This window comes from Trypanosoma conorhini, assembly GCF_003719485.1.
Source record: "Trypanosoma conorhini strain 025E chromosome Unknown Tco_14.4_contig_00073, whole genome shotgun sequence".
NCBI lineage: Eukaryota > Euglenozoa > Kinetoplastea > Trypanosomatida > Trypanosomatidae > Trypanosoma > Trypanosoma conorhini.
Window position 1 is genome coordinate 12250 of NW_021704158.1, and position 22177 is coordinate 34426.

General features: G+C 56.4%; 9 protein-coding genes across 9 annotated transcripts, besides 23 other annotated features; all 9 read right to left on the reverse strand.

The window, feature by feature from the left end:
• Positions 1 to 835: 835 nt before the first annotated feature.
• Tco025E_01997 (putative bifunctional aminoacyl-tRNA synthetase) lies at positions 836 to 3274 on the reverse strand (the record flags this gene model as incomplete). The annotated part of the gene is made up of 1 exon (XM_029368933.1): positions 836 to 3274. One exon carries the CDS (start codon positions 3272 to 3274, stop codon positions 836 to 838), a length of 2439 nt encoding a protein of 812 aa, XP_029230992.1.
• Positions 3275 to 3299: 25 nt separating this feature from the next.
• Positions 3300 to 3349: a microsatellite.
• A 111-nt stretch (positions 3350 to 3460) lies between these two features.
• Positions 3461 to 3480: a microsatellite.
• A 43-nt stretch (positions 3481 to 3523) lies between these two features.
• Positions 3524 to 3557: a microsatellite.
• A 46-nt stretch (positions 3558 to 3603) lies between these two features.
• Positions 3604 to 3637: a microsatellite.
• A 43-nt stretch (positions 3638 to 3680) lies between these two features.
• Positions 3681 to 3713: a sequence feature (A-rich).
• Positions 3714 to 3731: 18 nt separating this feature from the next.
• On the reverse strand, positions 3732 to 4283 carry Tco025E_01998 (uncharacterized protein; the record flags this gene model as incomplete). The annotated part of the gene is made up of 1 exon (XM_029368934.1): positions 3732 to 4283. The coding sequence occupies one exon, from the start codon at positions 4281 to 4283 to the stop codon at positions 3732 to 3734; it is 552 nt and encodes a 183-aa protein (XP_029230993.1).
• A 139-nt stretch (positions 4284 to 4422) lies between these two features.
• Positions 4423 to 4446: a microsatellite.
• A 117-nt stretch (positions 4447 to 4563) lies between these two features.
• Tco025E_01999 (uncharacterized protein) lies at positions 4564 to 7413 on the reverse strand (the record flags this gene model as incomplete). Its single annotated transcript, XM_029368935.1, has 1 exon — positions 4564 to 7413. The coding sequence occupies one exon, from the start codon at positions 7411 to 7413 to the stop codon at positions 4564 to 4566; it is 2850 nt and encodes a 949-aa protein (XP_029230994.1).
• Positions 7414 to 7438: 25 nt separating this feature from the next.
• Positions 7439 to 7465: a sequence feature (A-rich).
• A 268-nt stretch (positions 7466 to 7733) lies between these two features.
• Positions 7734 to 7764: a microsatellite.
• Positions 7765 to 7923: 159 nt separating this feature from the next.
• On the reverse strand, positions 7924 to 11508 carry Tco025E_02000 (uncharacterized protein; the record flags this gene model as incomplete). The annotated part of the gene is made up of 1 exon (XM_029368936.1): positions 7924 to 11508. One exon carries the CDS (start codon positions 11506 to 11508, stop codon positions 7924 to 7926), a length of 3585 nt encoding a protein of 1194 aa, XP_029230995.1.
• A 386-nt stretch (positions 11509 to 11894) lies between these two features.
• Positions 11895 to 11915: a microsatellite.
• Positions 11916 to 11943: a microsatellite.
• Positions 11944 to 12158: 215 nt separating this feature from the next.
• Positions 12159 to 12187: a microsatellite.
• A 250-nt stretch (positions 12188 to 12437) lies between these two features.
• Positions 12438 to 12457: a microsatellite.
• Positions 12458 to 12603: 146 nt separating this feature from the next.
• On the reverse strand, positions 12604 to 13230 carry Tco025E_02001 (uncharacterized protein; the record flags this gene model as incomplete). The annotated part of the gene is made up of 1 exon (XM_029368937.1): positions 12604 to 13230. The coding sequence occupies one exon, from the start codon at positions 13228 to 13230 to the stop codon at positions 12604 to 12606; it is 627 nt and encodes a 208-aa protein (XP_029230996.1).
• Positions 13231 to 13779: 549 nt separating this feature from the next.
• Positions 13780 to 13810: a microsatellite.
• A 246-nt stretch (positions 13811 to 14056) lies between these two features.
• Positions 14057 to 14112: a sequence feature (GA-rich).
• A 28-nt stretch (positions 14113 to 14140) lies between these two features.
• Tco025E_02002 (uncharacterized protein) lies at positions 14141 to 14440 on the reverse strand (the record flags this gene model as incomplete). The annotated part of the gene is made up of 1 exon (XM_029368938.1): positions 14141 to 14440. The coding sequence occupies one exon, from the start codon at positions 14438 to 14440 to the stop codon at positions 14141 to 14143; it is 300 nt and encodes a 99-aa protein (XP_029230997.1).
• Positions 14441 to 14514: 74 nt separating this feature from the next.
• Positions 14515 to 14568: a microsatellite.
• A 442-nt stretch (positions 14569 to 15010) lies between these two features.
• Positions 15011 to 15037: a sequence feature (A-rich).
• An 807-nt stretch (positions 15038 to 15844) lies between these two features.
• Positions 15845 to 15881: a microsatellite.
• Positions 15882 to 16027: 146 nt separating this feature from the next.
• Positions 16028 to 17146, reverse strand: Tco025E_02003 (uncharacterized protein; the record flags this gene model as incomplete). Its single annotated transcript, XM_029368939.1, has 1 exon — positions 16028 to 17146. One exon carries the CDS (start codon positions 17144 to 17146, stop codon positions 16028 to 16030), a length of 1119 nt encoding a protein of 372 aa, XP_029230998.1.
• Positions 17147 to 17204: 58 nt separating this feature from the next.
• Positions 17205 to 17279: a microsatellite.
• A 388-nt stretch (positions 17280 to 17667) lies between these two features.
• Positions 17668 to 17728: a sequence feature (A-rich).
• Positions 17729 to 17751: 23 nt separating this feature from the next.
• On the reverse strand, positions 17752 to 20730 carry Tco025E_02004 (200 kDa antigen p200; the record flags this gene model as incomplete). Its single annotated transcript, XM_029368940.1, has 1 exon — positions 17752 to 20730. The coding sequence occupies one exon, from the start codon at positions 20728 to 20730 to the stop codon at positions 17752 to 17754; it is 2979 nt and encodes a 992-aa protein (XP_029230999.1).
• Positions 20731 to 21053: 323 nt separating this feature from the next.
• Positions 21054 to 21084: a microsatellite.
• Positions 21085 to 21095: 11 nt separating this feature from the next.
• Positions 21096 to 21129: a microsatellite.
• Positions 21130 to 21198: 69 nt separating this feature from the next.
• Positions 21199 to 21217: a microsatellite.
• Positions 21218 to 21255: 38 nt separating this feature from the next.
• Tco025E_02005 (putative ras-related protein rab-5) lies at positions 21256 to 21939 on the reverse strand (the record flags this gene model as incomplete). The annotated part of the gene is made up of 1 exon (XM_029368941.1): positions 21256 to 21939. The coding sequence occupies one exon, from the start codon at positions 21937 to 21939 to the stop codon at positions 21256 to 21258; it is 684 nt and encodes a 227-aa protein (XP_029231000.1).
• A 7-nt stretch (positions 21940 to 21946) lies between these two features.
• Positions 21947 to 21977: a microsatellite.
• Positions 21978 to 22177: the final 200 nt, after the last annotated feature.

Consider the following 22177-nt stretch of genomic DNA (forward strand, 5'->3'; position numbering starts at 1 on the left):
GCAGAAACGCAGGCACACACGCTCGCACCTGCCTTTCCCTTCAGGGCCCGGTCACGAGGAAATTCCGCCCTCACTGTCAAGCAAGAATCGGAAAAATTGGGAACCGAGAAGGGAAAAATAGGAAACAGAAGGGAGGCATCGCAAATCTCTCTATACTTGAAATACCCGCACCAGCCCAGTGACGTTGACCCCCCGCCCACAGAAGAAAGGAAAACGAAAAAGCAGAAAGAATTCTCCCCATATAGCAGAGAAATGCATGAGCTCAGCGCACCTTCTACCCACCAATGTTTGTCCTGCCCTTCTCTCCATTTTTTCCCCCTATCGCTTTTTTTTCCGTTCTCTCCTTCGGTGTCGATGTATTTTTTTCCTCCTTACATCTCCCTCTTTCTTAGCAGAATTCATTGACTTATTCAACGGGCCCGTATTAGTTTTCATTCATAATAAACGCAGATCGCACCATGCAGGACGAGGAGGTGGCATTCGCCTCTTCCGCAGCAGTTCGGCGCTCCTCCCACCACCGGTTCCTCCTCGCCTTCGTGATGAGAAATGAAGAAAAACAAAAAAGGGGGGATGATGAGGAGGAGGAGATGGGATAGGGTTGCCCTTGCAGCCGCGTGACACACGCACACACGCACACCCAATAAGCCTACCTCCCTCCTTTCTCTTTCCCCGCTTTCCCACACGTTTTCGCCTTGCAGTCAAACAGCAATATATATATATATCCACTGGTGTCCCACAAGCTTCCCCTGCTTACCAGCACGCGCATCGCTTTTACGCTCGGCGAAAAACGCACCAGAAAGAATAGCAAAGGCATCTTGTCGAGCCGCAAAACCCACTAGTAGCTGCGGCCAAAGAGCACCCAGTGCTTCGCAGGGCTACTGCAGTCCTTGCAGATACATGTTTTGCCCTCAACGGACTCTGGCTGTTCAAACGGGATGCAGAGCGTTTTCGCCCCCATGCTCGGGGCACGTGCGTCATCCCTCGCCTCCTCGCCCTGCATCGCCTTGGACTCCTCCGCGCTGTCCTTCTTAACCTGCTCCTCGCACGACATCTCGCCGCACCACGGCGCCAACACCAAAAACTTCTTATTGAGCGCAGGTGTGAAGTCCTTCCAGTCTGTCAATTTCTTCGTGTTCTCCTGGCGATCCCTTGAAGCCTTATCAAACATGCGGTTGTGAACCTCGTCCATCAGCGACGTCATTGCGGCTGGCATCTCCGTGTCCCATGCGAGAGTGCGACGACTGCCGTCGTGGCGCAAGACAAGTGATAGCCTCAACGATGCCAGCTCCCTTGGTCCCAGCTCCACACGCACTGGTACACCCTTCACCTCCCAGTGATTGAACCTCCATCCAGGGCTGTAGTTATCGCGGAGGTCCGCCTTGGCACGGATGCCGCCCTTCATCAATTCCTTTTCGAGTCTCTTGCACCCCTCCAGCAGGGCCTTTCGCTCCTCATCCTTCGTATTCTTTGTAATCCCCACAGGAATGATGACAACCTGCACCGAGGCGACACGCGGCGGAAGCACCAAACCTGCGTCATCACCGTGAACCATAATCATGACACCAATAACGCGGGTAGAAAGGCCCCACGAGTTCTGCCACGGAATAAGCGTCGAGTCATCATTCTTCTCGGGATCCTGAAAGCTGATGTTGAACATCTTACCAAAATTCTGACCCAAGTTGTGGCTTGTCGCGCCCTGGCAACCGCGACCAACAGCCGCAATGTACGCCTCCACCGTCGTTGTGTAATAGCCACCGGCAAACTTCTCCCTCTCCGTCTTCTTTCCCTTCACCACTGGAACAGCCAGCAATTCCTCGTAGACCGCGGCGTACTGGTCAAGGACTTGGAGCACCTCCTCGGAGCACTCCTCCTCCGTCTGCCACGCGCAGTGGCCCTCCTGCCAAAGAAATTCCCGGGTGCGAATAAAGGGCGTGGGGTGCGAAAACTCCCAGCGGATAACGTTATTCCACATATTTAGTCTCAGCGGGAGGTCACGATGGGAACGGATCCACTTTGCGTAATAGGGGTACATGACCGTTTCGCTTGTGGGGCGAATAGCAACAGGCACCTCAAGGTCGGTCTCACCAGCCTTTGTCACCCATGCCACCTCCGGCGCAAAACCTTCCACGTGATCCTTCTCGCGCTCCAGGCAGGTTTTGGACACAAACATAGGAAAGTAGCAATCCTCAATCCCCATGCCTTCAATGCGGGACCCGAGAAAGTTTTGGATGCGCCTCCAGATAAAGAAAGCCCACGGACGGATGATGTAGCAGCCGGAGACATCGTAGTACTCGATCATCTCAGCCTTGGTAATGACCTCGATGTACCACTGTGAAAAGTTGTCGTCACGCTTCACCATAATGCCCAGCTTTGTTTCGCCGGCAACATTGGCACCGCCGGTAGCGGGGGCTGTTGCCACGTCCTGCGGAGCTTTCTTTGCATGCTCCCGTTTGGGCTCGGAGGTCTTGGCCTTTGCACCGCCACCCGACGGCGCAGCCCCGGCGGTGGCTGCCGAAAAATCCACCACAACAAATGGAAACTCCAGCTTCCCCAGAAATTCCTTTAGCTGCTTGGGCGTTATCAGGCAACTCTTGTCATTGCGGCACGGGTGCAGAACGAAGGGGGTGGGGCATTCCACGAGCGCCTTGTCCAGCACCACCTTGACGTTCTTTGAGACGTTGTTCACGAGGGCCAGCGGGGTGACGCTGCCTTGTACAACGCCCAGGTGGGTCCGCAAAAGCTCCTCCGGGGCGAAGCGAAGGTCCTTCAGCGACAATGCATCCTGTATCACCTTCATGCTCGTCGTCGTGGTGTGCAGCGCCGTCACGAGAACCAGGTCGTCCTTCTTACTCTTCAAAAACATGTTCTTGGTGCCAACGCACGGTGTTCCAAAGCGACTCAGCTCCTTATTTGCCTCCTCCACGGTGTGCTTCTCCTCGTGGGAGATGGTAGGCAGCTCCATACCAAGCGATTGGAGAACTTTCAGCATCTCCGACTCGCCCCTGCAATCGCTGGCCGACATCGTTCTGGGAGGCTTCGTTAAATGCTCTGTGGGGAGAGAAGAATAAGAGGAGAGGCCGGAGGAAAGATCGGGACCAGAGACAGCTGCCTCGCAATGACGGCGGTAAATCCATCGTGCCGAAGCGCACAAGACACCGTGGCTACCGTGAGGAACATCATCCAACCGCAACGACGTCTTCTTCTGTGAGCTGCCCAGCAACGTGCACCACCGCCACCGCGCTAGTCGGAAGAGGCTGTTGCGAGTGGGCCGCATGGTCACCGCTCTACCTGGCAGTGCGGCAAGAACAACAGCAACAGCAACAGCAGCGGTAATGACACCAGAAACTGCGCACCCCGCACCCCGCAGCACGCACCCAGGTTCACGCAGCTTGTCACAAATGACAACCCTAACTCAATACACGCAATATATTTTCAGATTCACCGCACTATCCACCCCTCCCACACACACACACACACACAATGAGTTTAGGAAGGGGACAAAAGGAAACAAAGCGAGGCAGAGACAACAGCAACAACAACAATAACGACAATAATAATGTGGTTGGGAGGCAGCGAAACGGTTTGAAACCTTTTGCTCGTCAAACCCCCCTCCCCCAACCCCACCCCACCCAACCCCCTTCGCTCCACAGTTTGAAGACATGGGCGGGAAAGGGAAGCAGGAAACGAAAAGAAAAAGGCAAAAAAAGCAAAGAGGAGGAGGAACTTGCACTTCACTTCAGAATGGAAAACTTTGTATCTGGTCGCATGGCACGCAGTTCCTCTAGTTTGTTTTTCCCGTGATGCAGTTGCCACTCAATGCGAGTGACAAACTTGCGAGGGATATCGCGGTTCCTATCAAACTCAGCACGAATAAACCGTCGCATGTCCCTTCTCGCCTGTGGGTCCTCCATCCGCTGTGACGCCTTTAACATGTCACGGTAGAGACTCAAAATCTCCAACTGGACCCCACTTCGTCGTTGGGACCGATGCCTCTCACCGGACAGCGCCGCGGTGGCGGCGGCGCGATCCAGTTTTTTTGTTTCACCTGCCTGAGACAACGTGAAAGCCTGGGCCGGCGCATCTGCCCCGCCGGCCGCCGCCGCCGCCGCCGCCGCCGCCGCGATCTCCCGCTCTGCCGAGAAGATGGGGTTCCAGGTGGGCTGTGCCTCCTTCGCGTACACCGCGTCGCGGTACACCCTCGTCATGGTGTCAAAGGCAAAACTGTGCGCGTTTCCCCCGACGTCCCGCACCTTGTGGCGGAGACGCAAGGACGGACGCAGCATGTCTTCCCTACTGCCCCCCTTCCCCTTTCCTACACCTGGCGAGGGACAACACCCACGCAGGAAAAGAAAAACAACAACAACAGCAGCGGATAACAACGCAGAATGAGAGGAATACGGCTGCAACATCCCTCGCTGGGGCCAACAACAACAACAACAGCAACAAAAGGCAGTTATTTCTGCTTTTATCATGTGACCGGTAAGAAGAAAACGAAATGAATGAGGCAGCGGTATTGGAAGTAGTGGAAGACGCAAGCAGCGATGCGTGTTGTTACAGCTTGCTTTAATCGAGGCCGTCAGCCTCAGTGTCGTCGTCATCGTCGCCGTCGCCGTGGGCATCCTTCTCTACTCCCAACGCGTAAGCCCGCCGCAGCAGAGCCTCGGGGTGGATAACACTGACACCAGCGCCCAGCGACAACTCCGGCGTGGACGCCATGTCGTGGAACAGCGCCGCCTCCTCGGTAAGGCTCACGAGCCGCAGCACCGCTCCGCCCTCCTGCCGCAAAAGCGCACTGAGGGCGACGTCAAACGCGGCGGCCGCGGCGGCCGACTGGCCGCTTTCATCGTACAGCCTTAGCGGATGACGGCTGTGCGCCACTGTCGTCCACGGAAGAAGATAACCGGCGTAGCGCCCACCGCGGACGGCGGATGTCATGCTGGTGGGGGCAGTAGCGTCAGTAGCCGCTCCAGAAACAACCTCCCACACGGCTCGTGGCGAGCCCAACCAGCGCCACAAGCCACTACCGCCACCTGCAAGCGACAACAGTTCCTCCTGCAGCTCCCATCTTGTTGTAATCACACCAGTAGCCCCGACCTCAATGGATGAATAAAGAATGGGCCTTGAGGACAACTCGGGTGTGTTATGTCCTTCCGCCTCTGTCACATGTGGCACTGCCGCCTCGCATGCAGAGCCCGCCTCCACCTCGTGAAAGGGAAGGGAGAAAGCAAAGCTCGTAAACTCTGCGCAGGAGCAATGCACAGTAAGTAAATCTAAGAGCGAGCGAAACACGCCACAGGTCGAGGCGGAACCGACGCATATCCCAGAGTGAGTCCGCACTGCCGCACCACATGAGCAGCTGCTTTGGTGAAGCAGCAGCATGGTCCAAAGCAACCTCCATGAGACAAGACACTCTGCCTCCATTAATGCAGAGCAGCATGATCCTTCCTCCGCGCTACTCGAGTCCCTCATATTCATCATGGGTGAGCTTCCTATCCGCTGATGCCATGTGCCAAAGAAAGCAGCAGCAACAGTTGTGGCATAGTTTTCCCGCAGCCAATCCATGCACAGCGGTGAACGCAAGACTAAGGCCTGTATCGCCACAATCCGCAAGGCCTCCGTGACGGCTGTAACGTCATGACGAAAGGGATGCTGCAGAAGATGACGCGCCGTGAAAAACGTCGCGCGGCCGCCCGCGTGGTGTTCAATCTCGCTCAAAGCATCTGCCACGTGGTCGCTGCTGCCGCCAACAGCTCCAACAGCTGACGAGGACCACTTGCCAAGCGCGTCGTAGTACCGCAAAAGAGATGATTCCAGAACGCGGAAGGCAGTATTGCGCAGGATGGCGGTCACATCATTGTGCTTCGCGACAGCCCCACCCGCCTGAAGGGCGGAGCCCTCCGGTCCCTCCTCGAGGAGGCTCGATGTCTTCTCCGCCTGCACCGCCCGCACAAGGCGGCGCGCGGCCTGCGCAAGGGAGCCAAGAGTGTGCGCCTGCTCCTGCAACGGCACCCCTGGGAACGTCACAGCGGCCCCAGCCACTTTCAGCTTCTCCTCCACATCGCGAAGTAACCGATCACAGAGCGCCTTCAGGACGTGAATCCGCGGTTTGTGCGGCAACAGGGGAAAGCGGGGCGGCGGCGTCCGCCGTTGCAGTCGCTGCAACTCTCCAATCGCGCCATAAATCACCGCCGCGAGGCCGTCAAAAGAAAGTCTCAGGGGCGACAAAACAACGCCGTCCAAGACGACTGACACAAACTCCGATAACGGCGCAATGAGGCGAAGAAGGGTCGACGGGCGATCCAGCTTCAGCAAAGGTTTGACTAGAAACACGGGAGTGGCAGCGTCTTCCGCAGCCCCAGACACTGCACCGCACAAAGCAGGCGGCAAGAGGCGCAGAAGTACACGCCGGAACACATCGTCATCCACAACAGGGAGCGTCAAGAGGGGCTGAGAGTCTCTCCCCACACACATTTCACGTCGATAAGTCTCACTCGCATCACGCCGTGGTGATTGGCAGAAGCGCGCATAGGACTCGCGAACAATGTCGCTTCGCAGTATCAATGGAGTCTCACCCTGCCAAAACAAGCAGTCAACCAAATCTTTGCCCGCTGACACCGAACTAGAAGCACCAATTGGCGCCTGCTCTAGGGGCACGGCACCACCATCCCCTGCAACAAGCAAGTGAAGCATCCTGTCTAGCACACGATGCAGCTCCAGAGACACCGCCTGCGATGAATCCACCGTGCGACGTCGTAAGGCAGGAGCCATGTGCTGCAACAAAAAACCTGGCGGAGGCCTACCAACACGTACACCATCCGTGTTCAAGGCGGCAGAATCGTCCAGGTAGAGAGAGAGCTGCGGAAGCCAGTCGCTGAGGGGGATGTCAGAAATGCACACCAGCCATTCCAAAAGCACAGGAAGCAGCGGTCGCACCTTTGGGTGTCGCACGACGAGAGGAACCAGCGGACGCAGCACACCGTTCGCCGCCTTCGCAAGATCCTCCTTGGAGAGACCGCTACGCCTGGCCCAACCGCCGCCGGCACATGTGGCTTCCGTCCACACGGCGAAGCCCAGCCCCTTGACGACTTCCGCGCCCAGCAAGGGGTGCAGCGCCGCACTGCCCCCGCCCTGGATGTCGCGTTGGTGCTGGAGCAGAATTGTCAGGAGCGTGTCCACAAGCCCAGGCGTCTCCCACCACCGCCGTGGCGAGCCCTCAAGCAGCCGGCGAACAGCCGTTGAGAGGGCGTTCAATGTCAGCCCTGGCGTTGCCTCTGAAGGCGCAGACGGCCTCTTGTCTGCCGCTTGCCGCCCGCCAGGTGGAGTGCCCTCCGCGGGAAGATGAATGTGGCGGCCGCAGCGGCGCCGGACAACAGCCCCAAGCAACTGACGGCACCAGCAAGCAGTACGCCTCATGGAAACTATTTTCGCATGCGACTCCAAGAAAAACAAAGAAGAAAAAAAAAAACCAGCTCCGCATGCACCAACAACAGCAATAAAATCGTGTCCAAAAAAAAAAGGTTGGGCCCTAACTCCCAAAAGGCTCACACGCAGTGAAAAACAAGGGTTAAAAAAAAATCTATGACAGTATTCTCTCACGCCCTCTGCAGAAGATAAAAAGAAGGGGAGAGTGCGAAAAGGAATAAGGAGGATTGGGAAGAAAGAGGAGAAAATGAATCGCCGACACCTCCACGCGGAAGAATAACCAAGCAAATAGTCAAGAGGCAAATGGTTCTAACAACAAAAACAAAAACAAAACAAAAAGAATACGGTTCTGGTAACCGGCCATGTAATACCGAAAAATGTAAATGCGCATCGGTGAAAAAGGGACGATGACGATGATGATTGTAGTTCGGCACACGCTTCTTCACCTGTCGCATCCTTGTCGTCAACATATTCGCTTGCCCCCCTTTCAAAGGGGAAAAGTTACTTATTTGACCGAAGCAAAGCGATTAACTGAGGGGATTCGTCGTGCCCTCTCTCATCGCTCAACAGTCCCATCAGTTCGGCCTGGCGCATCCATACCTCTTGATATTTGCGCATCGTACCTCGCTGGACCGTGGAGCTACAACTGTGGTGCCTATCAGTACTTCCCTTCGGCGGCGAGGTAGCGGCAGCGTCGCTCGACGACGAAGAGTTGGGGGCAATCCCTCCAGAGTATGGGAGAGAGAGACACTGCCTCCCAGGGGGCCGCTGAGGAGAAGCATGGAGGTGCCCAAGTTGCCCCTGTTTGTCATGCCCAGCGAAAGCAGCAGGCACCAACGACGATGGTGACCCTCGCGCTGTGCTTGTCCTTTCCGCACTGCTGGAGCCCCTTGCCCCGTCAGCCGCGGCGCACGCAGCCCGTTGGGGAAGAGCCGCATGGGGTGGATCCAGCACAAGGCCCGTAGAAACGTCGCCGCCACGTTTCTCATCACCCAAGGGCGGCGATAAGGCGAGGCGTCGAGGAGAAGATTTTGTCGAACCCACCAAGTGTTGGGGCGTTCCCTCTTGCCGTTCCTCGCGCATCCCCCGCCACGGCTTCCCGCCTTGACGCAAGTTCAACTGCAGGAGTGTGCGCAGCGCGCCTTTCTTGTCGGCAAGCTCATTCTGCACACCTTCGAGTTGAGCCTGCAAGAGCGCACGAGAATCATCCTGGGCTCGCTGCCTCGCCGCACCCTCTTCGCAAAGGTGCCGCAGTTGCTCCTGCAGCGCAGCGCCACGCGCTTCTGCCCGCGCCAGCTGGTTCCTGTGCGCCTGCGCCACTGCCACCAAAGTCTCCATGAGCAGGGCGTGGAGGGAATCGGCAAAGGCATCCGTCTGTCGTCCAATGTGCAGCAAGGCCCGTTCCAACTCGCGGAGATGCAGGCCATGCAAAGTATCCGTGTCCTCGTCAGTGTCCTGCGCCGCCCCAGGAGGGCAGTCCCGGCAACTTCTTGCCGGCTGCTTGAGCAAATCACCGGTAGAAATCGGCTCCTCGTTCAGTCTCCGAATCGTCGCTTCACGCCTCCCAAGAAGAAGTGTCAGCCGCTTCTTTTCTTGCTCAGCTGCAAGTAACAGCTGCTGCAGATGTTGCGCTCCCAGGTTCTGTTGCCCCACTAACTCATTCCGATCCGCACGAACAACCTCGAGCTCTTCAACCAGCTCCGCATGGCGCCTCTGAAGTGCACCTGACCATTCCGCCAACTGAGACACAAGCTCCTGGGCGCGACCCACGAGGTCCGCGAAGACGCCCGCATCAGGGACAATAGCCAGCGGCGCATCAGACGGCCCAATTTCGGCTGGGGGAAAGCCCGACGTATTGTGAGGGGGTTCGAGCTCAAAATTCAGCAGCAACTCAAGCGACTGCACCAATTGCTGAAGCTTCTTGTCAACCTTTACTAACACGTCTCTGTCCACGTCCTCCCTCCCCAAAGCCTTTACTGTGTCGAGTAACTGTGACACAATCCACTCCTGGCGTCCCTCGCCCCGACGCATGGCCGCCAACACACCTCTCAGTCGTCGTTCCGTTTCCTCGCGCAGGACATCACTCAACGTCGTTCTGTCTCTATTGTCCCCCGTATATGTCTCTGTCTTGGCACTGCCGGCAATGCTGCTTGTGCTCATCGTGTCTGTGTCGCACGGACGCAGCTCCGCCTCGAGTTGCTCCAACTGTTGCTGTAACCGCTGTCCCTCCTCCAGACGCTTCACAGAGGCATCCTTCAGCCCCACAACTTCCGTCTTGGATGCCGCTAATTCGGCCTCCAGAAGGCAACACCGCGCCCTGGCGGCGTGAATTTCCTTTTCGCGTTCCTCAAGTTTTCCGGCTGTGCTAGCGAGATTGCGGTGAACCAGGCGCAAGGCAGTCGCCAGCTTCTCCCGCTTGCCCCTCAATTCTTTTTCCTGCGTGAGCCACTCCTCACGGCGGGCCATTTGCTGCTCCTCCTTCGCGACAAGGCTCGTTTCTAGATTCTCATTGCGGACAACCTGTGCGGCCAATTCCCCCCTCAGAGCCTCGCACTCTGAGCGGAGGCGATCTAGCGTGTTCGGCATTACTCCGCACTCGCTTTCTAATATGCACCGATCCTTCTGCTCCGCCGTCGTCTTGGGTGCCGTGCCCTGATTGGACATTTCTGGACGGGCGGAGGAGGCGACGTGGTGCTCTTCTATTTGTATGGAATCCTTTTCCCCATTCTGCTCATTCGTCCTTGCCTCGTTGCCTTCGCTCACTTGGGGAGCCACGGAGCAACCCTGTCCCGGGGCCAGCGTTGTCCCGAGGCGGATGCCATCTAAGCAGGAAGGACGTGAAGAAGAGGCCCGCGAAAGGCTCCCAGCCTCTGGGGGCGAAGACACACATCGTTGCGGCAGTGACTGCGCTGTATTGAAGGCGCAGGGGGCGCACTCCCCTCCAACGGCCATCGCCAACTGTTCCTCTGCAAGGGCACAACGGCGCCTCCAAAAGGCGGCTTCCTCCTCGTACCGTTTTCCGCAGCCTCTATCAAGGAGGACGCTAAGAAGAACAGGCTCCTCCTCCGCCTCCCCACAGTGTCGAGGACCTTCTTCCAACACCCAGTGTTTTCTGGTAACCCCACACACGTCACCCTCGTGCGGTACACGTGTCTGTGGCGCCTCACTCCCTTCCCCTTCAGTCACACTGACCGAGGACGGAGGAGTACGCGGGGGCGGAGACAGTTGGGCCTCTGGTGCGTGTTTGAACCCCTCGCATGAAACAGCCGAACTGCACTTTCGGTATTGAATAGGGCGTCTGTCCTCCTGCACGCCGTGCAGACTTCGGTTCATACCAGCAGGCCCAAGGGGTGCTTTCAGCTTTCCACCTGTCGGGCAATCGACGTTTGTGCAATCCGCAAACAGTCTACCGTCGTGGAGGCAGAGAGGAACCGGTGAAAACTCTGTGGTCTCCTCCCGTAATTGTTCGCACACGCCTTTCCCCACGAGTGGCCCATCGCCGCCCTCAGACACGGCAGCCTCATCCAAGTCCTTTTGTAGCTTCATTTGGGTACTTGTCTCCGTATCACGCGGGTTCGCAATAACGCCGCTTCCAGCCGCACTATGAAGTCTGCAGAACCACGTTGGGGAAAAGTGCCCAGAGACCACACCCGCCTCCGTTGCCTCTTCGTATCGACCGGCAACCGTGCTTGGGCTGCGGGGACACCTGCTCATCATCGCGGGGGACGCCTGTCCCGCCGCCACTTCCACCTCCCCTTGCAAACTCCCCAGCTCACAGGCACGCGAAACACACAGAGTCGCATGCTGCTGGAAGGAGGCCTCCTCGTCGCGCGGCAGGTGCCCAGGCATTGCGTTGTCGCCCCCAACGCCACTGGCGCTCGCCGGGGTGTGCTCGCGCTGCGGCCGCGCAAATGACGTCGGCGGCGCCGGCCCCACAAGGACGACAGACGGCGCACCGTCAGTGTTGGCCGAAGGCAAGCGGGGCCGCGGCCGCAGCGCAGGAGGCAAAGCCTCCTCCGTGAGGGCAGCGGCGGTGCAGCCGCGCCGTTGAAGCCCAACCGCGAGATCCGACGCCTCACCACGCATCAACCGCCGCCCGAAACGCCGACGCGACACGTCCCGCTACTCTGCTCGAGGTGCCTACATAGAACGGCGAAGAAGCAAATAAGTGCAAAGGAGAGCGAATTCCACAAGACACAGAAATTCAAAATAAAAAAAAACACACACGACGCCCTGTGGCAAACGCAGAGAAAAGAAATGTCGCCAGCGCAGCAGAGAATCACGGCAGCACGCGGTAGGAGACCGATGAACAGCGAATAAACAGGGCACAGCACAACTCTCCACACCTGTGCCTGTGGCCGCAGGTGCGACGCCGCAACATTGAAGCGGACGGTAAGGCGGCAAGGCAGACGCACACACGCGGGGCATCACCGTATAACAAGAACGAGACCGCGAGAGGCGGACGCAACAAAAGAGAGAGAGAGAGAGAGCGAATACAAATATATATATATATATATATATTCGCCTGTAGTGGCGAACCGTCGGTTCTGTCGAGTGTCCGTGCTCCATAGCGCAAGTTGCTTGACGACGTTCCTTCAAGCCTGTATTACCCACGCTTCCTCGCGCACAGGGGGAACACGGCGCCAACGCAGTCCCCGCACACACAGAAGCGCGTGTATCCCAAGAAAGGAAAAAGCCGGGGCGATTTGAAAACCACGAGTCACAAACCAGCGCCGCAAAACAAAACAACAACAAAAACGCCAACTATTTAAAGGGATCTTTTCATTCACGACTCCCTTTACGCTACTATTAGCAATTCCACTAGCACCACCTCCTCACTGCCACTCTGACCGCAAGTACCGCACTGTAAAAAGACACGATCTAGTTCCCTTATGCCCGACCCCTTACTTCTTTTCCACATACCAGCATGCTTCAGTTTCAGAGCTATAATACACACTAAGAAATACCTCCCCCACAAACCCATTTTTCGTACCGTGACGAAGTCCTGCAACACACTCTCTCTCTCTCTCTCTCTTCATCTACAAGGACAACATATTTTGTGGCGCCAAACTTCTCATCCTCCGTCCTTTTCCCCTTACTCCTTCATGTCACTTTGGGAGGTGGCCAAGTTTTACGCACACGCCGCAGACACACCTATGCATCCATGCAGGATGCAATTTTCTAATTAATATCCATCCTGATTCCTACAGGGGCCAAGGTTGGTTTCGGCGGCACTAGCGACTGCTTCTCATCCCCCTGTTCGCTTTGCTTCTTTTCATCCAACCAATATTTTCGCTGGGCTTGTACCTCCAACTCCCGGCGACGCACGGCGAGCATCGCGGCCTTTCGTCGCCACCACGAGAAGTTTTCATAGAAGAAGCGATCCTCCAGGTGAAAATCCTCTGTTTGACCTCCATTACTCCACGGGGCACCAACCGGCGCATTCGCATAAGGCCAAAATCGGATACCCGTTTGATCCATGAGGCACGTTCGCCACTCCCACTCTTCGTCACGGCAAAAGAAGAGAGCTCTAGCAGGTTCTGTCATGTGACACTTCAGAAGTGTGGCGCTCTGTTGAGGGCAGAGACGGAAGGATGCCTCACTCGCCTGCATAAACGAGGTAACCGTTTGCACATCTTCTTCCACACACTTGAGTGGGTTCGCGCGCCAGTAGTAGCAGTTACGGCTGGAAGTAACTGCATCTTGAAGCGAGGGCAGTGCCTGGTAGAGTGGCGCAAAGGCCCTAAGGACAGGAGCAGGAATGCCGTCGCGAAAAATGCCTTCCAGAGGCTGCTTGAACTGATCCATTGAATATGTTTCCCCCTTGGCCTTATACTGGTCTTGTGGTGTTGTCGTTATTTGTCCTCCGCTCCGTTTCCCGGTGCAAATGCCCACGTCTCGCTAAGAAAAATCTCACTCTCTTCACTGTAGTGGCGCCGTCCCTTGTCCTGCGCTTCGTTGCTCTCCGTGAGGTGTCCTTACTACGCCCTCACACACTCACTCTCACAGTCTCTCTCCCTCTCTTGCTATTTTCTCACCTTCACGCCTCTTTTTCTATGTTGCGTGTCGGTGCCCAGCGAAGCGAAAAAAAGACACCAAAACAAACCCAGGCAAGAAAGAGGCAACGGGAGACGTGGTGCCACCCAGTAGGGCGCGCGCGTATGGCACATTCCGGGAGAAGGGCAGAAATGGGCGCGGGAAGAGCGCAGACGCGCCCGTCAAGAGGAGCAAGAAGGGAACTTGTTAATATGGAGGATTCCCAACGGGACTTATCACGGAGCATGTGTAACAGCGAAGACAGAGTCAAATTTCCCGTGTGTGGTGAGGGCTAAGAAGCTATCACTGCAACCGATGCACATATATATATATATATATATATATATATATAGTTCCCTCCCTAACTTATCGCACGGCAGAGTGCGTGTGCTCAAAAAAACACCGCGAGGCAATGGGAGTGGAGAAAAGACACAGATCCCCCCACCCCTCACTCAGCATATTTGTCTCTTACATAGCGACGAATGTGCCGCGCGAAGACCATAGAGCTCACATACTCCAATCCTGTTACACCTCGTCTCCACCCAACTATTCCCCACTCCCAGCACGAAAGAAGGAAACAAAAACTACACAAGGAACCAGAGCGCGAAAGAGCAGGAATAGGAAGAGAGAGAGAGAGAAGAGGGGAGAAAAAGAAGGGGATGTTGCCGTTATCCTGCCCTTTTTATCCGATATGCAATTCGGCACGCTCACGGAGTCGCTCTGCTTCTAACAGAGCCTCTCTTGCGGCCTGGCTACGCCGAGTGTAGATGCGCGCCGCAACTGACACAAAGAGGGTGACGCCGTAAAATATGGCCCCATTAAAGCAGGCACGCGCCTTTTCATCTATATCCCAGCCATTTTCTACACTCGTGATATGAAATGAAACCGCCCGCGCACGGAACATGCCACCAAAAAGAAGAAGGTGAACAATGCCCAGCAGTGAAAGCACGGCGCAGCAGTTTGGGCAGGAGTCACTCGCCATCTCTGCCCCTCACCCTCACTACTTTCAAGCCACACTGCAGGAAGTCCCTCGCCTAGAGTCCTCACCCTCTAACTACAAAGCACACACACAGACACACGAAAAACAAAAAAAAAGCGGCCAAGCAAACAGGAATAAACGTAACACAGCGGAGAAACGATCCGCACACTCTTCCCCTGTCCCCTTGTATGTAGTATATGTATCTGACTTCCGCCCGGTTACAATTTTGCTGCTGTTTTGCCACACTCATCGCCGACGGGGCGCTCTCAGGTTGCAAATATGCGAAAAAACACACACACACAGAAGAAAAAGAAAGAAGAAAAGCAGCGAACTATTGGTACACGCGAGTGCATCCTCTCCCTTATTTTTTCTCCTACATCACCTCCCTCCTCCGCACACATCTGCACTCTCCTTCTTGGCTCCAGCCGCAGCAGCTACGGCAGCAACAAGACACCAAAATACACATGGAGAAAAGTAAATCGCGTAGTACCTGGGCCGAGGAGGATGGAATACAAGACGCATGTATGGCAACAGCAATGATAAGCGAAAAGAAAAGGCGGGGATACACACTGCAAAAACAAAACAAAACAAAAAAAAGAAGTGAAACATAACGCATTCGCACAATCATAAAGAAGTCTTAGTAAGCATTTGTGTGTACATGCGTGTGCCTCCCTTGCTGCTCTCTTTATTAGATTCTTTTTCTTTTCTTTTCGAGAGAGATATATAAGAGGGATAGGGATAATTGTTTTGTATTACGTTGTTGCCAGCGAAATGTCTATGCGTATGTGCAACGAGGGCTGAACAACAAGTGGGGGGGGGGGGGCGGTCAAATGCCTCAGCACTTGGCAGAGAAAGGTAGAGGCAAGCCCCAGGCAGTACACCCAGAAACATATAAATAAACAACAACAAAGGGGAGGGGTAAAAAAAAGACGCTTAGTAATAGTCGCATCTATTTACAGCGCCCAAAGTCGGCCAGTGAAGGGTCACATGTGAATGAACCGCATGGCATTGAAGGACGGCGCCGCGGCTGCAAAACCTGTCGTGCAAGAGGCTTTGAGCTCAGAAGTAACAAGAAGGACCTCCCCAAGGCCGAATACATGGGTTTGGACACTTTATAGCTCCAACTTTTACTTCCTCCATCCTCCGCCCATGTTTCTTCGAGAATGGCCGCCCCTCCACTCTTCTGCGACACAGTGGCCCCAGCGCGGTCAACGAAGCTGGAAATCGGAGGCGCCACGTTTGCCTGTGGCCCTCTCTCTTTGTCCTCTTCCACGAGTTTGGCGTCGCCGTTCCTCTTCCCCGTCTTCCCCTTCACTCTCCTCCTTCCTAGTGGGTGCGTCGTCGCCCCCCTACCACTGCATCCTCCCCACTACAGAAGCACCCACCCTCCATCTCTCCAATGCCATCTTTTTTTTTTAGCTTTTTAGTTGTTTTTTTTTTCTTTGCTCGTGCCTTTCGTTGTGTATTTTCTCTCGTTTCGGTTTCTCCTTTTTTTTTTTCACAGTTTTTGCCCGACCCCTCTCCACTTCTTGCACTTTTGGTGGCCCAAGCAAACTGTTTCAGTGAGGTCCAAGATGTCAGCCTTTTTGCTCACGGAGAAGCGTTCTCAGTTAACGATGGCATATGCAGCAGTGTCGAAACGGAGCCGCGGCATACGGGGCACTTGGGTGTATGTCGCATCAACTCTTGGGCACAGTTCTTGCAGAGGCACATGTGGCGACACGGCATGACGGCCGTGTCCTTTGGCATAGTGAGGCAAATAACACACAATCCATCCTCGTCCTCCTCCCCTTCGTGGGGCACAATAGTGGTCCCAAGCATCACCTCCGGATGCCCACCAGCCGCACCTGGCGCATCCCCATCCACTCCAAAGAGGTCTTCTACCACATACGCGGAACCTCCAGCTGTAATAATCTGGCTGATGACCCGCCGCTTTGGTGTTTCAGCAAGGTCCACCGCGGTGTGCTCCGTGTGCTCCACAATCTCCTCTACTGGAGAGCTGTTTGCGGCGCTATCATCTTGCCTTCGCAATTCCTTTACACGGTAACGTAAAACAATGACACAAGGTTGCTGTTTGGGGTAATGCTTATTGTAAACACGCTCCTTTTCTTCCAACTTGGATACATCAATGCGCACATTGATCTCCCTGTTCTCTTGCGGCCCTTCAAGCGTGAGGCGGGGTGGTTCCATTTTGGGCTTGTTTGGCATGTAATAGACCTCTCCTCCTTTGATGAACTCCTTCACACCAGTATGAATCTCGTACGACAAAAACGGACACACGCTTGTGACACGAAACTTCAGACGCTGCACATCTGGGTCGTAACTCACTGAAGAGGCGTCAATAGTGGCCAACATCTTCACAATTTGCCCCTCCTGGACGCCCCGCTGATTGTTATTGGCCGAGGTGTTGTTGGTGTTGGCGTTGGTGTTGTTGGGAGCAGAGTTGTTGCTTTCATTGTTGCCAGCCGGAGGTTGCTGTTGCTGTGGCTGCTGCTGCTGCTGCTGCTGCTGCGGCGGCGGCGGCGCCATTGCTGCTGGCCGCGAAGGATCTTGATTTGCCGCGGCAGGCACGTTGTTGCCGGAGTTTTGCTGCTGTTGCCGTTGGTTATACTGGTTTGCTAGGTGTTGGGGCATGTTGACCGGAGGTGTCACCGCGCCACCGTGGTTACGGCGCTGGGCCCGCCGCTCACGCGAGCTGTTGCCCCCCATCCTGCTGAACTTCTCGTCACCTGAGCCGGCCCCGCCTTGGCCCTGTTGATTCCCGTTATTGTTTGTTTGTTGCTTGCTTGCTTGCTTTTGTTATCAGTTTACTAGCTTTTTTGTTTGTTTGATTGATTGATTGATAGACACTGCTGATGCTGCTGCTGTCCCCCCGGCGCTACCCCCTACCTCCACTCTGACTTACTTCCTTCCCTCCCTGTTTCGTGTGCACGTGTATTTATGTGTGTGTGTGTTCCACCTGTGCGGGAGCCACCTGTCTACCTTTCTTCTATGATGCAGACTGGCGCCCCACGTATATGCTACACCAATCTCGCAGGGCGGAAATAGGTGCAAGCGCAGTGCAGCACACGCCCGGCAAATAGCTGCGACAGGCTCAAAGATACACTCGTCAGGTAAAAACACACAAAGGCACATACAGGTTTATATATGCATGTGTATATTTATACACGTGTATCAAAGCAGATATACACACCAATGGAGGAGAATCGGACGCGGAGGTGGTGCCAGACAAACAAAAACAAAAAAAGACGAGGCGAAGCAAAAAAACAAAAACAAAAACAAACCCAAGAAGGGGAAGAGCACCTCGGAGTCGCCTACGAGTAGCCGTAGTGACGCACCACGGTGGAGCCTCGGTGCACCACCGGCGCTCCGCCCCTGCTGAGAGATCGAGTCATCGGTGCGGTCTGAGGCGCACGTCGCTGTGGTTGTTGTTGTTGTTTCAGTGGCCCTCGTGTTTCGCCTTCCTTGGCGGCAGCGCCCCCTACACTCGTTCGAGAGGCACGTGTGACAACGCCTTGGCGCTGGCTCAGCATATGTGCCTTCATCGCCGCAAGCTCCCCTTCCAAGGCGGCAAGGCGCTCTGCGTCGACGGAAGGCTGCGGGGCCGAGCCACCGGCGAAGACAGCGTCTACAGCAAGCGAAGGCATGGACGGAGGCGAGCCTCGCACCGCCGTCCTCCCGGCCGTCAAATGGACGTCACCAGGCACGGGGGCACTGCATGGTTGCCGCTGCTGTCTTTGTGGTGGCGGCGGCGATGCTGGTGGCGGTGGCGGTGGCGGTGGCGGTGGCGTCAGTTGCGGGTACTCTAAGGTTGTTCGGTAGGCCTCCCGCAGCTGGGCCTTCAACAAGGAGTTCAGATCAACGAGCGATTGCTTCTCGCTTGTTAGTGCGTCGACGTCCTGACGCGTGAGCTGCAACTCCCTTGCCAATCCATCACGTTCCCGGAGAACATCACGAACGTGTTGCTCAAGCTGCAAATACTTCCGCCGCCACAGCTCCGCCTCCCGCATCGAGACGGTATCTCTGTCTGCCTCACTCCGATTCCCTTTTTCACCACGCCGGTGTCTAGCATTCCTGTCAGCTTCCTCCGTGCCGCTCTCCTCATCCTTTGTCGCCAGCTTGCCGGGCGATGCTCTACCACGCTGTCGCTGCTGCTGCTGATGACGCTGCTGCTGCTCCTTGAGGGTCTCTCGCATAAGCTCATAGGCCTTCCGTACACTTTGATACTCCTCACGAAGGCGCTGGTCCTCCTGGTCGCGCTGATGCAGCGCCGCCGTCTCTGTGGACCGCGCCCGCAGGATCTCCAGCTGGTAACGCGACAACTCCTCCTCCTTCTCACGGAGTGTGTCGCGGAGACGCTGGGTGTCGTCCCGGGCCTGCAATAACTCCTCTTGTAACTCTTGCACGCGACGCTGCGTCTCCTTCGCCGACTTTACCACAGGGTCGTTTTGCAGCTCCATGGTGAAGGAGGCCACCTGTTCGCGAATCGCCGCATTTGTGTGCTCCAACTCTAGCACCTTGCGCTCCAGTGCCTCCTTCTCATGGCGCAGGCCCTCGAGAAGTGCCCGCCGCCCGTTGGCGTCCTCTGCAAGACGAAAGTGCTCCTCCAGAGCTGCACGTGCCGCCTCGCTGGCGTGCAACTCCCGCGAAAGCCGCGCCGCCTCTGACTGGGACCGCTCCTGGGCCTCAAAGAGACGCCTCGACAGTCGCTCCACTTCCTCCTTTGCGTCCGCCACCTCACGAGAGGCGCCAAGAATCTTCTCTTCCGCAGCACGCTGCGATTCTTGCGCCTGTGCTGCGGTGCGCTGCTCCTCCTCACGACAGCGCTGAAGCTCCCGACGCAGACGCTCAACTTCCTGCTCACTCTGGTCTCGTTCTCTTTGGGAGGCCTCAATGCGAGTTTGCAGCTCGCCTATACGACTCTTTGCCGCGTCGCCTTGCCTCCGTGCCTCGTCCAGTTCGTCCTGCAGCCGCTGCAGCTGCTGCGTCAGTTGCCGCTCGGTGTCTGCCCAACTCCGGCGTTGCTCTTCCATCTGCCTCCCCGCCTGACGATAGTTTTCCTGCAATTGAAGACTTTCCTCCATGAAGCGTTTCGCCTCGTTCTCCCGTTCTATTCGGGCCGCCTGCAGCCGCTCTTGCAACTCTGTCACTTGCGACTGCAGCTGACCGCACTCTATCTCTAACTTTGTGGCTCGTCGCGTTTGCTGACGAATGTTGTCCTCCACGGTGGCAATGCCTTGCCCCATGAGGGCACTGCACTCATTCAATTTCGCCTCGAGGCCGCTTTGCTTTTCACCAGCTTCTGCCATGGCAAGTTGATGCTGTTCTTGGAGTGACGCATGCTCGTGCTTCAACAACGATAGTGCCTGGGACACCTCCGCGTAACGAGACTCGCAAGCCGCCTTCTCACATTGGGTGGCATCCATCGCTTTGGTGGATGCACTCAGTTTCTCCTCCAGCACCCTCACTTGTTGGCCCCACTTCTTTTCTAATTCCTCTGCAAGCTCCTTGCTCTTGCCCGCCGTCTCTGCCTGGATGTCATCGAGTGCTTTAAATCGTTGTAGGTATTCCTCGTGCAGACGCTGCTTCTCCGCCTCCAGAGAGGTTTCCTTGCGCCCAAGCGTATCCTTCAACTGTCGTTCCTTCAGCTGATACTTGCGCTGAAGATCCTGCAGCGTTTGCTCGCGTTCCACCTCCGTCTCCCGAAGCTGCTGCCGCAATTGGTTGATCTCCTGCTCAGCACCCTCCAACCGTTTGGCGGCCGCCGAGCCCTCCGACTTGTGGTGCAGCAACTCGTCGTACAAAATCTGCAGCTGTGTCGCGGCCTCCTCCAGCGCCGCATCACGGTCCTTGATGAGCTCGTAGTTAAATTGATAATCCTCTTCCGTTTTACGTAGCTGCATCCGCAGCGCCCCTACCTCCTCCTCGCGACGCTGCAGTGTTCGCTCGAGCGTCATAATGCGATGTTCTACCACGCTCCGCAACTCCACCTGCTTCTGCTCGATCTCCGCATACTCCGCGGCAGTGGTGGTAGAGCTTGGGGAGGCGCCCTCCACCGCCAGCCCCGCCGCCGGAGAAGAAGAAGCAGCAGCGGCGGTGGCGGTTGCGGTTGCGGCATACGCCGGCGGGGATGTCATCGCAATGGGGCTGCGTATGACTGCGCCGCCGTCATTGGCGGCGCGGCGTCCTGCCGCCGATGCGTAGTGCGGTGGCGGGACCGGCGGTGAGAGCGGCGGGAGTCGCGGCTCTGCAGACCACGCATCCGCCGCTTTGCCCCCACCAGAGCCCTCCATGCTAAATTATTCTTCGTTTTTTGTTGTTGTTGTGGGCTTTTTTTTTGTTTAATTTCGCCCTTCTCTGCGTCTCGCAGCTTCGCAAACCTGTTCCGCACCGCCGCGTCTCCTTTGCCACTTCGCGCAGGCGGCCGCTGAGACACTTTTGCCCCGGGCGGGCCGAGGACTTCCCCGCCCAGAAAACACGGGAATCGCAGGATGCAAACAGGAGCGAAGTCAGAGAGAAGTCGGCCGCAAGACACCGCAGAAGCCAGAGGCACATGCTGAAAAATAGACAACAAAATTGGGGGAATTCGGCTGAACTCACAAGACCTTCATCCAGCGTTTTTTTTTTTCGTTTTTGTTGTTGTTGTTAGTATTATTGGCTCCCTCCGTCCCCTCCCCTCCCCCCTCCCTCCCGTGGAAATAGCGAAAGCGCAAGAGGAGCAGGGAAAATAGAGAATGCACTACTACTACTACGATCACTGGATGTATATATATATATATACTTACGCTTCTCCTCCTCGTCTCGGTTACGTTGCGCGCTCAGCAAGGACAGCCGCCCGCCGACTTCGGGGGGCGTGAAGGGGGCTCTAAGCGCCTGGGTCCGCGTGCGCCACCCGCTCCGCCGGCGGAGGAGGGCGTCGCCAAGCCGTGTTCAAGCAGCGTCTGCGCGAGTTTGACAAATACCTCCTCTACATTATCGTTCTCTTTGGCGGAGGTTTCAAAGAAGCCGTTCACGCCTTCCTCCTGCGCAAGCGTTTCCCCATCAGAAAAGGAGACCTGCCGCAGAGACTCCAGGTCCTTCTTGTTCCCCAGCAGAAAGATGACAAGGGTCGGATCCGTATTCGCGCGCAGCTCGCGTAGCCACGTCTGCGCCTTTTTGAGGCTATCCACGCTTGTGACGTCGTAGACAACCAACGCGCCGCATGCGCCGCGGTAATAAATGGGTGCCAGGGAGCGATACCGCTCCTGCCCTGCCGTGTCCCAAATCTCGTACTTCACAGACCCAGCGGCGGTAGAGTCAGACGTTGGGGAAGCGGAGGAAGTCGGCACGGTCACCGTCCTCGAGAGAAAGGCCGCGCCAACGGTGGTCTCCTGGTTTGGATAGAACTCATTACGGGCGAAACGCAGGGCGATGGAGCTCTTGCCCACGGCAGACTCACCGAGGAGCACAATCTTGGCAGTGGCCGTAGCGCCCTCTGGAAGTGGCTTTGGCGGTGTCGTCATGCGTCTTTTTTTGCTGTTGTTTTTGTCTTTGGTTTGTTCTAGTGTCGCTCTTCTTCCTTGCGCCTCCTCGTTATTGCTGAGATGACCGCTTCCCGCGTTGCAGAACACGGCACCGAAAGTTTCTAGGCGCGGGGGCGAGAGGGGAGCGGAGAGAGAGTGGGCCCAGGGCCGAACACGCGGCCGCAGTGCGCCGCGACGCACACGCAACAGCGCAAGTCCTGAAACACGTTTACTCCCG